This window comes from Theropithecus gelada, chromosome 2, assembly GCF_003255815.1.
Source record: "Theropithecus gelada isolate Dixy chromosome 2, Tgel_1.0, whole genome shotgun sequence".
NCBI classification, from domain to species: domain Eukaryota; kingdom Metazoa; phylum Chordata; class Mammalia; order Primates; family Cercopithecidae; genus Theropithecus; species Theropithecus gelada.
The window spans coordinates 55,713,203-55,735,347 of NC_037669.1; the positions used below are offsets into that span (position 1 = coordinate 55,713,203).

Consider the following 22,145-nt stretch of genomic DNA (forward strand, 5'->3'; position numbering starts at 1 on the left):
CCTCCATCCTGCAGATGGGAAAACCAAGGCCCAGAGAGGTTAACTGACTTGCTGAAGGTCACACAGCTAGCCAGCGTCAAGGTCAGGCTCTGAACTCAGCCAAGTCTGATCCCAGATCCAGCTCTTGGAACTGCAGGACCCAAAAGGCCTATTGATCAGGGCCAGCCTCCCCAGGAACCGTGGGGATCAGGGATAGACCCAGGAAGCGCCTGGCAGAGTCTCTGGTGGACTCTGGCATCAGACAGGCCCAGGTTCCAATCCTGTGATTCAGGCAGCCCCTTTCCCTTCTTTGGGCCTCAATTTCCTCATCTGTAAAAGGGCGTGACACCCACTGCCTCCTCTAACGTGGTATTATTTAATAATTGAGGATGGCCACTGACTGGCCTGGCTCAATAAAGGTTAATAAAGGATGGCCTGATGTCACTGCTAGGGGTCGTTGGCCGAATACAGGAAGGGGAGAGGGAGAGAATACAGGGTGCCAGGAGCTTGCTCGCGTCTGTGAAGAGGGAATTCGAAGAGACGACTTAGGAGCCCGCTCTCAGCCACCCCAGCGGCTGCACGTGGCGCGGGGCGGGGCGGGGCGCTCGGGGTCCCGGCGACGGTTGCCGCGGCAACGGCTCACGGTGGCTGACCCCAGCCCTGCATCTGCTGGCCCCAACCCCGGCGCTGGGCGCACGGATCCCAGGGGCCCTCGGGGCCGTCCCGAAAGCCGACTCTCGGTGTACAGGGGACTAGGAGAAGGGCGGCAATGGGGAGCCCGTGCCCGGGCCGCTCACGAATCCTTTGTGCAGGGCCTAGAGAAGGAGCGAAACGCGGGCCAGGCCTGCGGAGAGGGCGGGCGGGGAAGGGGAACCCGCACAGAGAGGCTGGAAGAAGGTGGCTGGTGACACAGCCCTCCTTGCGGGACTGTGGACGCGGGGCGCGAGATGACGCTTGGGAAACACTTAGCTCGCTGCCCAGCGTGCCTGGTGCTCACGGTCCATGACTACAGCAGCCGTCATGGCTCATTTCTTGCGTCCCTGCGGTGCCCCAGGCACCACGCGCATACCACCCCTCACCCTTTTAACAACCCCAGAGGGGAAGGTATTATTCCCTATTTTACAGATGAGAAAACAGAGACCGGGCTGAAGCCACTTCCCCAAAGTGGAGAAAACCAGATTTGGAACCTAGGCTGGCTGTCCTCAGAGCTTGTGAGCACATGCCCTTCCGCCGCGCCATTCCACCTCTGTATAGATGCTGTTCGCCTAGGGTCCACCAGGTGCCTGGCACATCATGTACATTATTTCCAGTCTGATCCTGGCAACAACCCTGCAAGATGAGAATAGTTACTTGCCAAATCCGAAGACAGCTCAGAGAAGATACCGAGTTGACTGCCCGAGGCTTCACAATGTGGATCCGGCAGAGACAATAATCAGCCCTGTGAGAGTGGCTCCAGAGTCCAGGCTCTGCTGGGTGTATCCACTGGGTCACATCATCTCCGCTAGGGCTGGAGTTGGAGGGAAAGGGACCCCACCAGGATGCTGGGTTTTGGGCTGAGAGCAAGGAGAGTGAGTCTCCATCATCATGTTTTCTTGAGGGGAGGGGTTCGAAGACTGCAGTACACTGCTCTTGTTGGAGAGGTGGTGCACAAATTGGGAGTAATAAAACGTAGTGCCATCCCTGCCTTTCAGGACCATATTTTCCATTTAAGGAGATGAGAAATGTCCACAGAAATAAGTTATAATACATGGTAATTATAGCTAAACTTTTTGAAGCCTCTGATGCATATGCTGTCTAATAGAAGTTTCTGCAATGATGGAAATATTCTGCACTGTCCAGGATGGTAGCCACAAGCCACATGTGTCTTTAGCACTTGAAATGTGGCAAGTGCAACAGAGGAATGAGTTTTTTATTTTAATTAAATGCAAATATCCACATGTGGCTAGTGTGTTGGACAATACAGTGCTAATATATGGAAAGCACTATGCCAGGAACTTCTTTTGCATTAACACATATCATTCTCACAACAATATGAGGTAGAGATTATTATCATTCCCATTTGACAGAGGAAACTGAGTCTCAAGTTGCCCACCTGAGCATGTGGCAGGGCCAGGATTTGAACTGGACAGATGAACCCAGAGCCCGCTACATTGTGCTATGAAGCTGAGATTTCTCTCCTCAGAGGAGGGCCTGAGGTCAGGGTCAGGATGTACTGGGATGCATATAATGACAGCCAAGCTGGTGCTCTGTGTGGATGGTACAGAGATGACCATGGCGGGTGGAGACAGGAGGTAGAACAGGACATGATCCTTGAAAGAAGAGGCAGCAGGACTGCCAGAGAAAGTACCCTGACCTGGGCATTGGGTGATGTTAGTTCCTGTCTGCCCTTTACTCTCAGTTTCATCCCTGGCTTTGCCACTTTCTTGGTGGTCCTGGGCAAGTCATTTCTCCTCCCTGAGTCTCAATTGCTTCATCCATAGAATACGAGTGGCGGTACTACCAGCCTCATAGGATGTCATGATAATCAGACGTGATTGTGCATAGATGTGATGAGACATTGTTGGCTGTAACATACCGGGTGGTTCATCTTTATCAACTCCTAAAAATTTATACTGGGAAGGTACCAGCTGCCCCTGTGGAGCAGAGGGTGCAAGTACTCCCTTGATCTTGGTTTTCAGGATGTATACAGACTGTGAGTGGTGCCTCTCCTTCCCAGGAGGTGCCAGAACAGTTACTGCATTTTCAGGACAGGGTCCAACGATTAGAATTGGGTGTGGTCTGGGAAGCTACATTTAAAATTGCTCTTTGTGGTCATACTCTCCCTCTTACTAACCCAGGAAAACCGCCTGCAGGCAAGGAACAGAGGCCTCCAAGGGCAAGTTTTGGCATTCCTAACATGTCAGACCTGTTAACCAGAGCTGCAGGATTTGCATTGGTTTTATCTGCATTTTCTCCCTTTTTTATGATGAAAAATTTCAAACATTCCAAAAGTAGAGAGAATAGTATAATAAGCCCTTCCTGCTATCTAGCACTAAACTTTAGTGATTAACTCAAGGCCAGTCTTATTTTACTTAAAACCCTACCACTCTCCATCTCCAAACCTAAGGCTATTTTGGAGCAAATCCTAGCATGTCTGCTTCTAAATAGTTCCTACTCTGTCCTAAAGTTGTTGTCACAGTATAAACTGGTAAAATTTCAGGGGAGGGCAGTTTAGCAATCTTGATATCTTTATGCGATTTTACTTTAAGAACTTATTATATAGATGATATTCCTGCACATGTGCAGAATGAAGCCTGTGTATGATTATTCATTCCAGCATTGTTGATGATAGTAAAAGATTATAAACAACCTAAATGTTCAGCAAAGGAGACTGGCTAAAAAAAATGTACGGTGGAATTCTAGTGTGCTGTAAAAGGAATGAGGAAGTTCTTTACATAATGATATGTACTGATCTCCATGATGTATTATTATTATTATTATTATTTTATTATTATTATTTTAGATAGAGCCTTGCTCTATTGCCCAGACTGGAGTACAGTGGCACAATCTCAGCTCACTGCAACTTCCACCTCCCAGATTCAAGTGATTCTCCTGCTTTAGCCTGACAATTAGCTGGGATTACAGGTGTGCGCCATCATGCCCAGATAAGATTTTGTATTTTTAGTACAGACAGGGTTTCGCTATGTTGGCCAGGCTGGTCTCAAACTCCTGACCTCAAGTGATCCGCCTGCTTCGGCCTCTCAAAGTGCTGGGATTACGGGTGTGAGCCACTGCGTCCAGCCTCCAGGATGTATTATTAAGAGAAAAAGATAAGGTACAGAACACTGTGAATGGTATGCTGTAACATGTATAAAAACAGAGGAAAAATATATTTAACATTCTATATATGTAAATTCTATATATATTCTGTCTTATATACAGATATAGATCATATAATATAAATAATATATAATGTATATAATATGTTTTTTATATATGCCATTATTTCTGGAATGATGTACACGATCATGGTAGTTCAGTCGTTTTGTGAGAGGGGAACTAGGTGGCTGGTAGACAGAGGTGGGAGTGAAACTTTATATACCCTTTCTACCTTTTCAGTTTTGTACATAATATTAAAAATCCCTATATTTCCTCTTTAAAAATATAATTCCTTTTTTCTGTAAGTCAAAAACTGCTATAAAAATAAAGTCTATTAATTTCAAAAAGGATATTTACCCAAATGAATTGAAAACATGTCGGCCGGGCGCGGTGGCTCAAGCCTGTAATCCCAGCACTTTGGGAGGCCGAGACGGGTGGATCACGAGGTCAGGAGATCGAGACCATCCTGGCTAACACGGTGAAACCCCGTCTCTACTAAAAAATACAAAACACTAGCCGGGCGAGGTGGCGGGCACCTGTAGTCCCAGCTACTCTGGAGGCTGAGGCAGGAGAATGGCGTGAACCCGGGAGGCGGAGCTTGCAGTGAGCTGAGATCCGGCCACTGCACTCTAGCCGGGGCGACAGAGCCAGACTCTGTCTCAAAAAAAAAAAAAAAAAAGAAAACATGTCCACACAAAAACCTGCATACAGATGTTCATAACAGCTTTATTCATAATTAGCAACCAACATGTCTTTCAATAGGTGAATGAATAAACAATCTGTCAACATTATTCCATAGCACAGAATATTATTTGGTGATAAAAAGGAGCTACAAAGCCACAAAAAGACACGGAAGAACCCTACATGCATACTGCTAGGTGAAAGAAATCACTCTAAAAAGTCAACATACTTTATGATTCCAGCTGTATAACATGCTGGGAAAGGCAAAACTATAGAGACAGTAAAAAGATTAGGGGTTGCCAAGGGTTGGTGTAAGCGAGAAGGGAGGATAAGGGGAGGTATAGGTGGAGCACGAGGATTTTTAGGGTGGCAAAACTATTCTGTATGATACTGTAATGGTGGACACATGACATTAGACATTTGTCAAAACCCAGAAATGTACAACAGAAACAGTGAGCCATAAGGTAAGTGACAGACTTTGGTGTATCAGTATTGGCTCTTCAATTGTAATAAATGCACTATGGAATGCAAGATGTTAATAATCAGAGAAACTGTGCAGGGGAGAGGGAATATATGGGAACTCTGTACTTTCTGGTCAATTTTTTGGTAAACCTAAAATCGCTCTAACAATAGCCCGTTAATTAAAAAAGAAAAAGACTTTGATCTGAAGAATCTCCCTACGATTGCTGGTGAGGTTGTGATTCTGAGGGACAGTGGGGAGTATGAGGAATCTTGCTGTCCATACGGTGGGTCACATGGGCTGTTTGCCACAGGTGGCAGCCTGGGTGCAGGCAAAGTGATCTTTAGTGAGACTGTTGCTTGGAGAGTGAGCAGGAGTGTTATGGGGATGGGTAGGCAGGCTGTACATTCTTGGCCTTTGAATGTCAGAGGAGTTTGGCTTTGATCCTATAAGCAATGGGGAACCATGGAGAATTTCATCAGGAGGGTGACACAGGGAGATTGGTGCTTTAGGAGACCTGGACTGAAGAATTAATTCTTACGGCCAGGCACAGTGGCTTATGCCTGTAATCTCAGCACTTTGGGAGGCCGAGGTGGGTGGATTACTTGAGGTCGGGAGTTCAAGACCATCCTGGCCAACATGGTGAAACCCCGTTTCTACTAAAAATACAAAAATATTAGCTGGGCATGGTGGTGTGCACCTGTAGTCCCCAGCTACTTGGGAGGCTGAGGTGGGAGGATCACTAGAACTGGGAAGGCAGAGCTTGCAGTGAACTGAGATTGTGCCACTGCACTCCAGCCTGGGTGACAGAGTGAGACTCTGTCTCAAAAAAAAAAAAAAGAGAAAATGAGATCTTCCCCTTCTCTGGGCCTCATGCCGCTGTCTATAAAACCAGGAGGCTACACCGCACAGTGAGGTCATCTTCAGCTTTCAGGTGTTGAGTTCAAAGCCTGTCCCACTTTCCAACCCCTTTCCCTCCCTGCCACATCCCCCTTTTAATTTTTCTGCCACTCAGCGCTGTGTTATGGCTAGAACTGTCCCCCGGTGGGGAAACGTCTGCTGAATGAAGTCTGTGCCTTGGGAACAATTCTGTTTTATTTTATTTTATTTTTCTCTCTTTGAAATCTTCAAGGAGAAAACCCAAATCTGTGCCAGCTCGTAGGCTCCTAGCAGCAACTTGGATGGGAATTAGAAAGAACGAGATGGGTAATCAAATGCCCTCAGGGTTCCAGATCAGGGTAGGCTGTGGAGGGTGCTCTGCCAGGGCCATTTCCTACTAGAAGGACTTGATTCTGAGCCCTGCAAACTGATGGAGGGTTCCATGCACAGCCCAGCCTGGGAGGCTGCAGCTGGTTGTGTGAACTGGGGGAGGTTGCTCTGCTCTTTCCAAATTGTCCGCTGTCATCACGATGTGATTTATGAGCTTTTCCTCTAAAATATGAGAACGTTGTCTCTTGATAATGCTCTGTAATGAGGAAGGCTGTGGCTGCAGCTTTTCTAATAAATAGTATCTCTTTAGATCACCATCTTGTTACAAAAAGAATGCAAGAGGTTGAATACAGAGGGATTAAAAGTGTCTTTTGTGTTTGTTTTGTTTTAATATGGAAAACAAGGATAATTCATGAAATGCAGACCAAGAAGTTCCTATAGGGGCCTCGGTCTAGCATCGTGTCAAGGGCATTGTGGTAAGCTTCTGAGGGACCTGGGTTTGATTGCTGGCTCTGCTCTGAACCAGCTGTTAGGAGTACAGGCTAGTGACTTCCTGCTGAGCTGCCACTTCCTTGTCTATGGGGAAAAAGTGGGAAAACACTAGTAGCACTCTCTGCATAGTTATATTTTTATGACTGTGTGTTGATAGGACAAGGCTTGGTGTTGTGGGAGTGATGGCACCTCAGTACAGTTCAGTTCAACAGGTAGACCATCTAAGAGGGGACCTGTGTAGTTTGTTAGAGTTCAGAGGACGACGTGTGACCTTGGATGAGTCCCTGATCTTGGTTTACATAAAGCCTTGGTTTCTTCATTATTATAAATCCACGTTGAATGTATGTATGTGTGGGGGGTGAGTGGTGTTGTGTGTGGTATGTGTTGTGTGTTTTGTATGTATGTGTGGTGTGTGTGTGCCATATGTTTGTGTGTGTGTGTGTGTGTGTGTGTGTGAGCTGAAGCTTCCATAATCACAACACTTAATGTACTTGGTTAAAAGCATTTGCTAAAGGGAAACAGTAGGCTGGGCGTGATAGCTCACACTTGTAATCCCAGCACTTTGGGAGGCTGAGGTGGGCAGATCACCTGAGGTTGGGAGTTCGACACCAGCCTGGTCAACATGGTGAAACCCTGTCTCTACTAAAAATACAAACATTAGTCAGATGTGGTGGCACACACCTGTAATCCCAGCTACTTGGGAGGCTGAGGCAGGAGAATCCCTTGAACCTGGGAGATGGAGGTTGCAGTGAGACGAGATGGTGCCACTGCACTCCAGCTTGGGTGTCAGAACGAGACTGTCTCAAAAAAAAGGGAAATAGTAATTTGCTATACAGATATTGATATCCTGATGACCTATTATGTGCTGGGAGAATCTGCCCTCAGAGCTTAAATTTCATTTGAGGAGATAAGGCAGAGATGGCATGCACACATGAAAGAGTGAAAACTAACAAACAGGAAAACCCAAACAGAACAGCACTAGGCAATCTGAGATTTACTGTACATGCCATGGGAGTTCAAAAGAGGGTCACCAGGCTGGCAGCCCAGGCCTTCCTGGGAGGAGCAGTGCTTTATGTGGGCTCTGAAGCAGTGGTTTTCAACTTTTTTTTTTTTTTTTTGCTTACCTACCCTCTACATGAACTTTGGGAAGAAAAATATCTCTTCTGCTTCACACATTTTAAGTTGACATCTAAAATGTCTCATTCTTTAAGTTGTGCTAAATAAAATAAAATAAAATAGAATATTTTATTCTAAGTTCGATTAGTTACAAAGGATATAATTTTGGCCATGTTTTAAATATTCACATTTTAGGGTAACATTATACCATACCACTGTCTTAAATCTGTATCAAAATGTTGTGGGGAGGGATGGGTGGGGGGACTTACCTCTTTAGTCCCAGCTACTTAGAAGGCCAAGACAGGAGGATTGCTTGAGCCCAAGAGTTGAAGACCAGACTGGGTAACATAGAGACCCCGTCTCTACAAAAAAATTTTAAAAATGTATCAAATAGAAACTAACATAGCAATTTTTAATTTTGTCTTTTTATTGAAGCCTCACTTTCATGTAGTAGAATGCATAGATCTTAAGTGAGCAGCTCAATTAATTTTTTTTTTTTTTTTTTTTTTTTTGAGACGGAGTCCCGCTCTGTCGCCCAGGCTGGAGTGCAGTGGCGCGATCTCGGCTCACTGCAAGCTCCACCTCCCGGGTTCACGCCATTCTCCCGCCTCAGCCTCCGAGTAGCTCGGACTACAGGCGCCCGCCACCACGCCCGGCTAGTTTTTTGTATTTTTAGTAGAGACAGGGTTTCACCATGTTAGCCAGGATGGTCTCGATCTCCTGACCTCGTGATCCACCCGCCTCGGCCTCCCAAAGTGCTGGGATTACAGGCTTGAGCCACCGCGCCCGGCAATTAATTTTTATCAGTGTCCCTACCACCCACACCAAGGTGTAGAACATCTCCAGTATTCAGAAGGCATGCTTGTTCCCTCTCTCCGTCAATACCCGTCAAACGTGACCACTTTTCTGACCTCTATCACCATAAACTAGTTTTGCACAACCTCATTGGTTCTGGCTTCTTTCAATAAACACAAGGTCTGTGGGTTTCAAACGTGTTGCTGTGAGGAGCAGTAGCATTCCTTTTTCATTATTGTATATTATTGCACTCAATGAATAGCTCATATCCAAAAAAAAAATCCATTCTATTCTTACTAGACATTTTGGGTCATTTCTAATATTTGGCTATAAAGATACTATAAGTATTCTTGTATATATTTTTTGGTGATCGTAAGCACTGATTTCTTTTGTGTATGTATCCATGAGTGAAATTTCCTGGTCATAGGATAAATACCATAATACACTGGTTTCTACAATCATCCATCAAAGTTACCTGAACAAGTCAAATGTTTTACACTGCTCCTTTCTTTACGTTTCTGAACTCCTAATTCCCTTTCACTTGCTTCATAACGTTTAATCTTAACATATTTTATGCTTGAAAGTTTTAAGATTATCATCTTCTTTAAAACTCTACTTATGTAAGCTGAAATGGGCATTTTAAATTTTTTCCTTTGAACTCTAAGATTCTTCCTTTTATAATGATTATGTATCATTATGTATCATTACAGTATCACTGTAATGTAATACACAATTTATCAAAATAACATTATTATTTTACACATTTGATAAATCATTAAACAAAGCATAACTTTGTATGGGAAATGCTTCTCATAATGAGATGGGCGGGATGGTAAATGGCAGTGCTTATCAAACTTTAAGGTGCACAAGGGCCACCTGGGAGAGCTTGATAAAATGCAGATTTTTTATTTGGATAGTATGGGCTGGGGCCTGAGACTTTATTTCAAAATTTTTTTTTTAGCTTTATTAAGGTATAATTGGAATGCCCCCTAAATGCGCACATTTAATTTATTCATCTTGATGAGTTTGGATGATTCTGTATTTCTTCTCCCTTCCCTTCCCTCCCCTCCCCTCCCCTCCCCTCCCCTTCTTTTCCCTTCCCCTCTCCTCCTCTGTTCTTTTCTTTTCTTCTCTTTTCTTCTTACAGGAGTTCACTCTAAGCATCGTGGTATGGTCATGGCTCACTGAAGCTTTGAACTCCTGGGCCCAAGCAATCCTCCCACCTCAGCCTCCCAAGTAGTTGTGATTAGAGGCATGTGCTACCACACCCAGCTAATTTCTTTTTTAAATTTTTACTAGGCTGGGTGCGGTGGCTCACGTCTGTAATCCCAGCACTTTCTGAGGCTGAGGTGGGTGGATCACGAGGTCAAGAGATCAAGACCATCCTGGCCAACATAGTGAAACCTCGTCTCTACTAAAAATACAAAAAATTAGCTGGGCATGGTGGTGTGCACCTGTCATCCCAGCTATTCGAGAGACTGAGGCAGGGGGATCGCTTGAACGCAGGAGGCAGAGACTGCAGTGAGTGGAGATCGGGCCACTGCACTCCAGCCTGGCGACACAGCGAGACTCCATCTCAAAACACAAAACAAAACAGACAAAAAAATTTTACTAGGCATGAGGTCTTGTTATATTGCCTAGGCTTCTGTATTTCTAACAAGCCCATTGATGATGCTGATGCTGATGCTGCTGGTCCATGGATCACATTTTCATTTTTTTGAGACAGGGTCTTGCTTTGTTGTATAGGCTGCAGTGCAGTGGCACAATCATAGTGCACTGCAGCCTGGACCTCCTGGGCTCAAGCAATCCTTCTGCCTCAGCCTCCTGAGTGGCTGGGAACACAAGCCCATGCCACTACACCTGGTTAATTTAAAACAGTTTTTTTTTAAGTTTTTATAGAGACAAGGTCTCCCTCTGTTGCCCAGGCTGGTCTTGAGCTCCTGACCTCAAGTGATTCTACTGCCTCAGCCTCTCAAAGTGCTGCGATTACAGGCGTGAGTCTCATGGACCACACTTTAAGTAGCAAGGGTTTATGATCCCTTGATTAAAGGAAGATTTGCAAATACCAACTTTTAAAAAATACTTTATATTATTTGAAGAGAATATAACTTTGTACATTTATTTATTTATGTATAAATTTATGGAGTACAAGTGTAATTTTGTTACATGCATAGATTGTGTGGTGGTGAAGCCAGGGTTTTTCGGGTACCCATGACACAAATAATGTATGTTGCACTCATTAAGTAATCTCTCATTATCCACCTCCCTCCCACCCCCTCACCCTTCTGAGTCTCTGTTGTCTACCATTCCACACTGTACGTCCATGTGCACACATTATTTAGGTCCCGCTTATAACTGAGAACATGTGTAACATGAACATTTTCGTTTCTTTCTTTCTCTCTTTCTCTCTTTCTCTCTTTCTCTCTTTCTTTCTTTCTTTCTTTTTTGAGACAGGGTCTCACTCTGTCACCCAGGCTGGAGTGCAGTGGCACGGTCTCGGCTCACTGCAACCTCCACCTCCTGGGTTCAAGTGATTCTCCTGCCTCAGCCTCCAGAGTAGCTTGGACTACAGGCGCCCGCCACCACGCCCAGCTGATTTTTTGTGTTTTTAGTAGAGACGGGGTTTCACTGTGTTAGCCAGGATGGTCTCGATCTCCTGACCTCGTGATCCACCCGCCTCAGCCTCCCAAAGTGCTGGGATTACAGGCATGAGCCACCACGCCTGGCCAACATGAACATTTTAAATGGTGTGTTTTTCCTTTTGGCATCCAGATGTCTCGACATTTTGGGACACTGCATCATAGATTCTGGACGAGTGAGTAGTTGCTCTTTTTCCTGTAAAGAGAGAACAGGACCATTGTGAAGAGGGGAGGTAGGAAAGGAGAGGGTTGTGCGTCTAGACTGAGGCACATTGTCAGGGAGTGGGAATGGATGTGGAGGATCTCAGGTTGATTCCCTTCTACCTCAGCTTGCATACCCTGTGGGGTGTCTTTGTGTACCCCAGAGTAGTTCTGCCCCAGTTTTGAGTCCAATTCTCTGAAGGATGCTGAAATGATGCTGGCCACCATTTCAGATGGGGCACACATTTAGGCAGGTGAGATCTGATATTCCAAGGAATGGCTTGAATGGTTTGGAGAGTCCACTGGGGTAAAGTCCTGAGAAATGAAATTTGGGACTGCGTGGTGGATGGTCTTGAATTCCATGCTGAGGAGTTGGATTAATACTCCGGCAGAGAGGCGCCGTGGGGTATTTTTGAGCAGGTTGCTGGTATGAGCAGAGTGCTTTGCAGGCTGATCTGTTGAGCAGCCCTTGGAATGGCCTAGAAAGAATCGATGCCTGGGGGCAGTGGCGGTGATAACCCCACAGGCTTGAAGATGAAAATGGCTGTGGTTACTGGCATTCAGCTGTGATTTTTAACTCCAGCTTCCAGCTTTTGAATTGTTGCCCTGGTTGCATAGACCTGGTTTGAGCAATCAGTATTTTCTGAAGTGTGGGATCTGAGAGGTTCATACATGGAATTCAAGGTGATATAAAGCAGGACACAGACATGGCCTTAAATAACACTGAAACCCAAGAGGGAAGAGCATGCCCTTCTCAGCCCTCTCTTAGTCTTGACTACACGTGGAGAAAGTCACACTGCCATTTTCCTTTGGTTGATAAAGAGCCAGCAGCTTAGGCTTAGAGCCTTTGGTAAACAATTGTCTCTAGATAGAATTTTACAATATTTTTGTTTTCATTGAATTATTTCCTATGTCCCAGGCTGTAAGGGGTCCTAGTGTTTCACTTTATTGTATTGATAGAAATCTTTGCATTTTAAACAAGATCATCTCTGTAGGAAAGTTGAGTCAATTTACTAGATCATGTGGAAGAAATAAGAATGCTTGGGGCATGTGAATATGGCAAAAATCATGGTGGTGACATGCAATGATTCAAGTTTTGGAAACATTTGGTTAGACCAATGGTAAAAACGAGCAAGAGTGGAATCTTTGTGCCAATGCTCTGCCAAGCAAGGTCTGGGCTCTGGCTGGGCTCAGAGAGGCTCTGGGTGGTGATAGGAGGGAGTTGCCTGAATTGCAGGGCCCTGGCCAGCAAAAGAGCAGGCCCCAGTGACCCCGTCCCCACCACCAGTCTCATGCTCCCACCCTTGTGTGCCCGCAGAGATCCGCACGCAGCTGGTGGAGCAGTTCAAATGTCTGGAGCAGCAATCAGAGTCGCGACTGCAGCTGCTTCAAGACCTCCAGGAGTTTTTCCGCCGGAAAGCTGAGATTGAGCTCGAGTACTCCCGCAGCCTGGAGAAGCTGGCCGAGCGCTTCTCCTCCAAAATCCGCAGCTCCCGGGAGCACCAGTTCAAGTAAGAAGTTGGGTGTGGGTGCACAGAGATGGGAGGCAGCACTGGAGTGGGCGGACAGTTGGTGGCAAAGCAGAAAGGAGGCCGACCTCGTTGGAGGCAGAGGGCGTGCCTTCAGGGCCCTGGGTCTGCAGATTACTTATACCTCTAAGCCTCAGTCTTCCTCATGTGTAAAGGCAAGCTAGAAAGAGTTTCTCTGCAGAAGTTTCCTGAAGGGAATAAACGAGCAACCCAAGAAGAGTGTTTGTCACAGACAATAGGTGCTCGATCAATTGTTGTTGCTGTTATTATTATCCTACTAAGCACCGGCACTGAGCTAGCCTCCATTTGTGCCCTGATGAGACCCCTACCTCCCTTCAGGACATCCTGTTCCTATCCAGTTGTCCTTCATTTGGGTGTCAGCCAGCCTTCGTCTGAATTTCTTTAGCACAGTGAATTTCTTCTCCATGGAACTGATGCTCGAACATTCCCCTTCCTTGCTCCCCTGGAGGACCTCAGTGCCCTGGCTCTTTCCCTGCCTTATTTACTTATTTTCGATGCACAAACTGTCATGTGTCCTGATTTCTCATACCCCAAGCTCTGAGATCATGGAGGCCCCATCTGCTTGGGCACTGACTTGGCAGGCCCTGAATCCTCCAGCTACAAAACCTTCTGTGCTTAGAACTCCCTGGCTTCAGCTCATTAAATACAGGCAGGCAGGAAGCAGCAAGTCTCACTTGGACTGTGTCAACCATGAAGGGCTCCACTCAGCAGACCCCCCGGCCAGCACTGTCTCTCCTTCAGCCATGCTTCCTGGACTCTCCCTTCTCCTTGGGTCATCTCTCCAGCCAGAGGCCCTCAACACCAGGAGATCAGCGACTTGCTTCATCTCACCTGACCTGATCCTTATCCCCCTTCCCCTGGGTCCTGTCCTGTTTCTCTCTCTCTCTTTCTGTGTGTGTGTGTGTGTGTGTGTGTGTGTATGTATACACACATATACATACACACACACACACACACACACATATATATATTTTATTTGTTTTTTGGAGACAGAGTCTCACTCTGTCACCCAGGTTGGAGTGCAGTGGCATGATCTCGGCTTACTGCAATCTCTACCTCCTGGGTTCAAGAGATTCTCCTGCCTCAGCCTCCTGAGTAGCTGAGATTACACGTGCACCACCAAGCCCAACTAATCTTTGTATTTTTAGTAGAGATGGGGTTTCACCATGTTGGCCAGGCTGGTCTTGAACTCCTGACCTCAAGTGATCCACCTGCTTCAGCCTCCCAGAGTGCTGGGATTACAGACGTGAGCTACCACCCCTGGCCTCTTCATATATATATATATATGTGTGTGTGTGCGTGTGTGTGTGTGTGTATATATGTGTGTGTGTGTGTGTATATATATATATATAGTGACAAAGCACACATAATATAAAATTTACCATTTTCATCATTTTTAAATGAACAGTTCAGTGGCACTAAGCACATTCACATTGTTGTGCAACCATCACCACCATCCAACTCCAGTGCTTTTTACATTGCCCTCTACTGAAATTCTATCTGCTTTAAACACTAACTCCCCATTCCCTGCCATGCCTTCCAGCTGCTGGCAACCACCATTCTACTTTGTGTCTTTGTGAATTCGACTGCTGTAGATATCTCATATTAGTGCAATTATACAATATTTGTCTCTTTGTGACTGGCTAATTTCACTTAGCATAATGTCTTCAAGGTTCATCCCTGTGGTAGCATGTGTCAGAATGTTCTTCCTTTTTAAGGCTGAATAATATGGTGCAGATAGACCACATTTTGTTTGTCCAGTCATCTGTTGGTGGACACTTGGGTTGCGTCCACCTTCCTGTCCACATTTTTTGCATTCCACACTGGCCAGGGAGCTCTCTTCCTTTAAACTCCCCTAAACACCTCCTTGAGTCCGTGCCACAGCATTTGAACACTCACTTATGTGCCTTCTTTTGGCATTTGGGGCTAAGAAATTGGTGTATTATACATTTGCAAATACCGTGCTTCTTTTTCTACCTGATCTTCTCTTTTTGTTTGTTTTTTTTGAGATGGAGTCTCGCTCTGCCGCCCAGGCTGGAGTGCAGTGGTACGATCTCGGCTCACTGCAACCTCCGCCTCCGGGGTTCAAGCGATTCTTCTGCCTCAGCTGGGACTACAGGTGCCTGTCAGCATGCCGAGCTAATTTTTTGTATTTTTAGTAGAGACAAGGTGTCACCGTGTTAGCCAGGATGGGCTCCATCTCTTGACCTCGTGATCCGCCCACCTTGGCCTCCCAAAGTGCTGGGGTTAAAGGCGTGAGCCATCATGCTCGGCCACCCAATCTCTTCTATTCAAACTTTTGCTGCAGGAGGAAGCCTCTATTAATAACATTTACCCAGGCACAGTCTAGACCCTTTCATACATATAATCTCATTTTTTTAAATATATTTTTTGGAGAAAATTTGTGTTTTTTCAAACAACAAAGGTAAAATGCTCATTGTATACAATTTAGAAAGTACAGAAAAGAGAAAACTATCATTCATAGTCCCACTGCTCACAACCACTGCTCACATTTTGGAATCATTTCTCCCTTGTCTTTTAAGAATAAAACAAAGATAATGTATTGAACTGAGCACTTACTTTGGTGCCAGGTGGGTATTACTGCCCCATCGTAAAGATGAGGATGGTGAAGCTCTGAGAAAGCAGCTTGTCCAAACATGTCTATGAACCCACAATTGGAAAGAGACAGAATTGTACCTTCAACTCTTATTCTGCCTCCTTGGCCTGCGGTAAGAAAGGGCCTAGGTGTAGCTTGAGAGTAGCCATGACATCTGGATCCTCCCTGGAACCACAGGCACAGCAGGCACAGGCTCATAAACCCACAACTCTGGCTGAACGGCCACTGGAGCCACCGTATCTTGGGCTTTCCCCAGCTGCAGACAGGGCTTTGTGGTAGGGCTGGAGTGTCTCTTCTGTCCGCTCCTTCCCCTTGATTAGGAATCAGCTCTCTTCCCATTCTCAGTGTGCACATGGGAAGAGGAGAAAGGCAGGGATTACGGATATGTGGGGGGGCACCCTATTCCCTTGTATCACCTATAATGAGCTCGGCCAGCCCCTCATGGGTTCATTAACTGAGGCCACCAGACGGAACAGGAGCCCCAGCTGGCAACCGGGCCATGCAGGCTGCCTGACACACTATGAAAGTCTAATTAGGGTGCTGGCCCAGGCCAGTGCAGCTGGAGGGGGCCCTCTGCACGATGCTAATGTGATGGCAGAGCCATCTTCGCTTCTGGAAGTGGAGAGTCTCTAGGGGCAGGCTGGACTCACCCTTTGACCTCAGGGCACTGACTGGCCTCAGGCTGCCTATTCCTTGGAGCCCAGCACACAGGGCCTGTGCTGCTCTCTGTTCCCTTCATCTGGGCTGTTCCGAGAAGCCTTGTCTCGCCGTGGCAAAGATTCTTGGTTTAATAATGTCCGTCTACCTGCCAAGTAGCCCCTCAGTGCTTTGAGTGCAGAGCCCAGGACTTGTCATTTTATTCCCACTGTGGTGGGTCTGGTGCTTGGCAGAGCTGGGGGGTGTGTGCATGGGTGGCAGGGAGGAAGGTGGGAAGAAGACAGAAAGGAAGGAAGGAAGAGGATTGGTCTGGTCTATCCAGTCCACTTTGGCTGAGAGATTTGCCTCAGAGATGGAACTGATTTGCTCAAGATTTTACAGCAAATTAGGAGCAGAACTGGGATAGGAACTCAGGTCCTTCGGCTCCGAGTCTATTGCTCCTCCTTGTGCTCCATGGGCCGTGTCTCCCTAAGGCCCCAGCCATTCCCTCCCTACCTGGGCAGTTGAAGAATGTGCTGCTGCCCAGGAACACACACTGTGCTGTGTTCAGGGCTAGACTCACCTGGGCTGAGTTCCATGTGGCACGTGATCCAAAGAAAGGCCCACATGATGGCTCTGAAGGTTTCCCTGGGACAGGTTAACATTTAGAGAAAAATATCATCATATTTCTTTTCTACAACACATATTCCAATTCTAACAAACCTCTTTCAAAGCACTCTGACATCCTTGCTCTCTTAAAAACCTGATAACAACCCAGGGAAGTAGAGAGGGAATCAATGGTTTTATGTCAAGCAAATTGAGCAACAGAAAAGCTGAGCCGCTTACTTTAACAAGGACGCAGAGCTGTCGAGCATGAAAACCCAGTGTTCTTGACTTCCAACTCAGGCTTCTCTCTCCAAGAAGCCATGTGGGACTTCATTTGTTTGAAATGTGTGCATTGAGGACCTCATATTTTCCTGGACTGTGCTCAGTGCTGAAGACACAAAGATAAATGAGGTGTGATTTCTGCTGCCAGATACTGAGAGACAGGAACACGGCTTGGGGAGGCCTGGTAGTTGGTATGGCTGGGGAGGCCCCAGTCCCATGACTGTGCCCTTTGAGCCTTGCACCTGCGTGCCATCAGCCCGCAGCACTGAGATGTCACTTCTGCTGAAAAGCTTCCTTGATTCCCACATGGTGCCTCCCTCTGTGTGCCCATCGTACTCTGATGTACTTATTTGCTTATTCCACCAATATTTATTGAGCACCCACCATGTGCCACACCCCGGGTTTACAGTGGTGAACAAGATAGACTTGGTTCCTGCTGTGGTGAAATATACCATGAAGAATAAAACATTAAAAAGCAGCTAAAAGAAAGACCAGCTATAATTCAATGATTGCTATGATGGAAATAAATACACTATGGAGTATTCTGGTTCTCTCTCTTGTATAACTGCAATGCCCCCAAAATTAGTGTACCTTGTGATTTAATGGATCAAAGATTTGGACAGGGCTCAGCTGGGTGATTTTTCTGCTGTATGTGGCATTGATGGCTCAGTGATATTCAGCTAGCAGAGGACCTGGTCTGGATGGTCCCAGAGAGCTTTACCTGCATGCCTGGTTCCTCCATGGGGACGGCTAGTAGGCTGGGCCCTGCTGGGCTGCCTCCCTCTCCATGTAGTGTCAGGGCCTCCTGCTTCAGCCAGGCATCAGACTTCTGACATAGTAGCTCGGGGCTTCCAGAGAGCAGGACGGCAGCTGCAGTCCTCTTAACCGCTAGGCCTGGAGCTGGCATAGCGTCACCCCCCACCCAGATGCTATTTGCCAAAGCTGTCTCAGCCCTAGCTCAGCTTCAGGAAAGGGGAAATAAAGCCCTCCTCTCATTAGAGGAGTGTCAAAGGGTTGGCAGCCCACACCAAGCTAGGATGATGATCAGGAACGCATCTGGAGGAAGCATGGTTTAAGCTGAGGCCTGAGAGATGAGAAGGAGCAGCGTGGGGCAGTGGAGGGGGATGGAGGCCAAGTGGCTGGAACTGGTGAGTGTGGGAGTGGGAAGAAGGGAATTGCATGATGTGATTTATATGTTTAAAAGACCACCAGGGTTGGAGGGTGGAGCCGAGGAACCCATTCATGGGCGTGTGGGTGTAGCTCTCCAGGCAGGGGCAGTGATGGCCTGGGTGGGAACAGAGCAGATGATAGAAGTCAACAGATGCCAGAAAACCTCTCAGAGAGGAATGGAGGAAAAGAGAGGAAACAAGGATGTCTCCTGTTTCTGCCTTGAGATGGGAAGGACTTGGGGAGAAGGGTGAGGCAAGAGCTACAGCCCTGTATTGTCATCGTCTGTTTACTTGTCTGTCCTCCTTTGGACAACCACTGGGCTGCAAGCTCCGAGATGGCAAAGAGGGTGACTCTTGACCCGAGGTCCCTAGCACCTCTCACAGGGCTGGCACCTGGTTGTTACCGAATGTCACTGACTAATGAACTAATGAATGAAAGTCAAGTGGTAATTAGATTTGTGTAGGGAGGACAGGGAAAGGGGGCATGTTTGTCTTCTGGCTGCCTTAGGAGCTCAGTGAGGCCATCTGGGTGAAGTGTCACTCACTCATGTGCCTGGCATGGGTCCTATATTGCTGAACGGAGAGTGTGGACTGTGCCATGGTCTCCCTGTTTGGGGAATGGGACCAGCAGCATTGGCATCTTGACATCACATGGAGACCTGCTAGAAATGCAAGATCTGGGGTCTTTCCCGAGACCTGCTGGATCAGAACTTCTGGGGATGGGGCCTGGCAATCTGCATTTAACAGGCTCCCCCCGCCCCCCCACAGGGGAGTCTGATGGCAATTCACTTTGAGGAGGCAGTCTGATGCTTTTCTGGGTAATGAATGGTTTTCAACTCACTTTCGGGCTGTGCTGGCCTTCCCTCCTCTTCACTAGCATCAAATTCATAATCCACTGCCCTTTCCAAGCTAGGCCTAACCTGAGCTTGGCTTTTCCTTCTGAAGGCCTGGAACTGAGCCCTTCCTGAGTGGGACTGTGGTGTAGCGGGCAGCACATATGGGGTCCCCAAACCTACCTCTCAGGGTAGGTGGATGGTCTTGTCCAAATGAATTTGGTGGCTCCACGAACACAGATGTTTCCTGGGAATGAGACTTTTTCTTCCTCCAGGAAAATGTTCTCTAAAACATCAATACTTTGAGATGTTTGAATGGGAGAGAGAGAAAGAGAGAGAGAGGAAGAGGAGGAAGAGAAGGAGGATAAGAAAGACTGACTTTTGTAATAATTAAGCCTGTTGACTTCTTTCTGAAAGCTGTTTGACCACAGAATTCCCTCTCTCTATTCATTTATTTATTTATTTATTTATTTACATATTTACTTATTTTTGAGACAGAGTCTCCCCATGTCACCCAAGCTGGAATGTAGTGGCGTGATCACAGCTCACTGCAGCCTCAAACTTGTGGGCTCAAGTGATCCTCCTGCCTCAGCCTCCCAAGTAACTGGGACTACAGGTGCATGCCACCACATCTGAAATTTGAAAAAAAAAAAATTAATTTTTTTTTTGTAGAGGCAGGGGTCTTGCTATGTTGTCCAGGCTGGACTTAAACTTCTGGACTCAAGCAATCCTCTTGCCTTAGCCGCCCAAAACACTGAGATTATAGGCAGAACCACCCACCGCACCTGTCTCTCCCCATAATATTTATCAATATTTCACAAATTAGCACTTCTTGAGACCTAATTTGAAAATCTCTGTTCTAGACAAACGCTGGGGTTACCCTCTGTAGTAGCGACACTCCATGCAAGTAATGCCTTGTATTTGGGGTGACAGAGTCCCCTTCTATTCTAGCTTTCTCAGTTTTTGATACCCCTCCCCTTCCAGGGGCTGTACCTGATGAAAATGCTGCATGCAGAGGGTTAAGTGCTGGTTGCTGCTAGTTTAACTGCTGTGAAAAAAAAGCAGCAGGGAGTTCTATTTAAATATGATTTAAACATTTGGGAAAAGCTAGAATTCGGGAAGTGCTGGGTGGCACTTGGCTAGTTAGGGAATAATATTCTATGCAGATATCCTGTGCAAAGGAGGTTTGGAGCATCTTTCAGCTTCACAGAGCAGTTGGGAGAGAGGATTCCTGTGAACAACTAACTTCATTTCCAAGAAAACACTTCTTAGTGGGGATAAAGCATCACAGGATTTTTTTCACAGATGTAGCATTTCTCTAAAGAGATGCTATAATTTAGACTTAGCCTTCCAGGCTATTCCTAAACAGAGAATCACTTTTGTTGCATATAGATTGAGCATATGAATGTGAAAAGGATTCAGAATTAAAATATTTGCTTAGAATGAGGTGGAGATGGAGAAAGCCCTCCAGTAGCACTTGTGTCTCCATTCACAGCTATTACTATTAATGCAACTGGTATCAAGCTAGTAATGGCTTTCCAGGGTCATACTTTCCAGACCTGCTGTTCTCTCAGCACCGTCTTTCCTGATTGTTTGGTGCCTGTGCTGTGCAGGTCGTTTAATCTTCCAAGCACCCCGCACATCCACATCACTGTGGACCAAGTGCTGTACTGGATGTCTGATAGGCATCATCTCATTACACCTTCATGGGAAATGTGGTCTGCGAGGAAGGGGCTATCTTTATCTTTCCAGGTGAAGATGCTGAGTTTTCCAGAAATTAAGTAATTTGCCTAGAGGGACATAGCCAGCACAGGTAAGTGGCAGAGCTAGGATTCCAATCTTTGTTTACCTGACTCCAAAATGCAAAACTGCATTTAGCTGCTGACTTTGTTCCTTCACCTTTCTGGGCTGGCTTTGAGCTTCCTGAGAATCACCCATCCATGTTGATCACATCCTCCTTGGATGAGCATCAGGGGTTTGCTATTATCCTCCTGGTCAACTCCTACACAGAGGCCAGCTCAGGGTTTGCCTCCTTGGTGAAGCCCCTGCTGTTGGTTGATCCCAAGTCTACAATCAGCTGCTCCTCTCACCTCCCATGTGAGTTGTGTGGGGCTTGCATCAGATTATCAAGGAGTGATCCAGTTCCTATATCTGGTTCTCTCACTTCAGTCTGCCAGCTGCCTGAAGGCAAGGGACCATTTCTAGCCTCCCTCTCTCTGATATATAATTGATGCTTTATCAAAGTTTTTTCAATGAATGGCCAAATTAACCAAGACACTACCAAATGCTTTCTTTAAATATATTTAACAAATAGACTTATTTTGTGTGGCTGCAGAAGGAGAGAAGTGATGTCCAAGGATAGCATTTTCAGAGAAGCAAACTTCAACTCAACATTAAGGACGTTCCAGTAGCCACAGCCGTCCACCAGTGAAAGGGCTGCCTGGGGAGGTAGTGAGTCCCCAGTGCACAGAGGTATACACACAAAGGCCAGGTATTTTAAGGGCATCATTTCTGTAATATGGAGATCAAAATGAAAGGGGATTCTTGATAACACAGGAACCATAAATATTGAATTATCTTTTCAATTCTCTTTCAAGGTTTCTGGTAGCCTGGAGGAGAAAGACTCAGTTTGGTACTAGTGTGTTATTAATGCCCCCCAATCTCCTTTTTAACAAATAGAGAACAGACCTCAAGATTGAATATACTGTTTGGTTTTCATTGAATTTACTTTTTTGGTTACCTTCTATTTATAACAAATGATCCTTTTTTTTTTAAAAGCTGAAACTAGGGAAGTTCTTTGTAAATAAATTTAAGTTTAAAAAAAGACATCAACAGGGAGATATTAAGTGTGGTGGTATGAAGGAATGGCAAAAATCCTGAAGCCAGCATCAAATCACTCTAAGTTCCATTCCAGTTCCTCCTGCAAAGTGAGCATCTTTCATCTTTACCTTCTTTATCCTCCATCATCTTTTTTTTTTCAACCAGGGGAAGGGATTTTAAGATAGGAGGCTCAGCCCGAAGA

At 46.1% G+C, this 22,145-nt stretch overlaps 1 protein-coding gene across 2 annotated transcripts in view; it reads left to right on the forward strand.

Moving 5' to 3' along the window:
• The window catches only part of SRGAP3 (SLIT-ROBO Rho GTPase activating protein 3), a 267,299-nt gene that overhangs the window by 114,279 nt on the left and 130,875 nt on the right, over window positions 1–22,145 (forward strand). For both annotated transcript variants that reach the window (XM_025375437.1, XM_025375438.1), the window contains exon 2: window positions 12,749–12,941. In XM_025375437.1, the coding sequence (XP_025231222.1) occupies window positions 12,749–12,941 (193 nt within the window). The remainder of the gene's footprint in view (window positions 1–12,748; window positions 12,942–22,145) is intronic.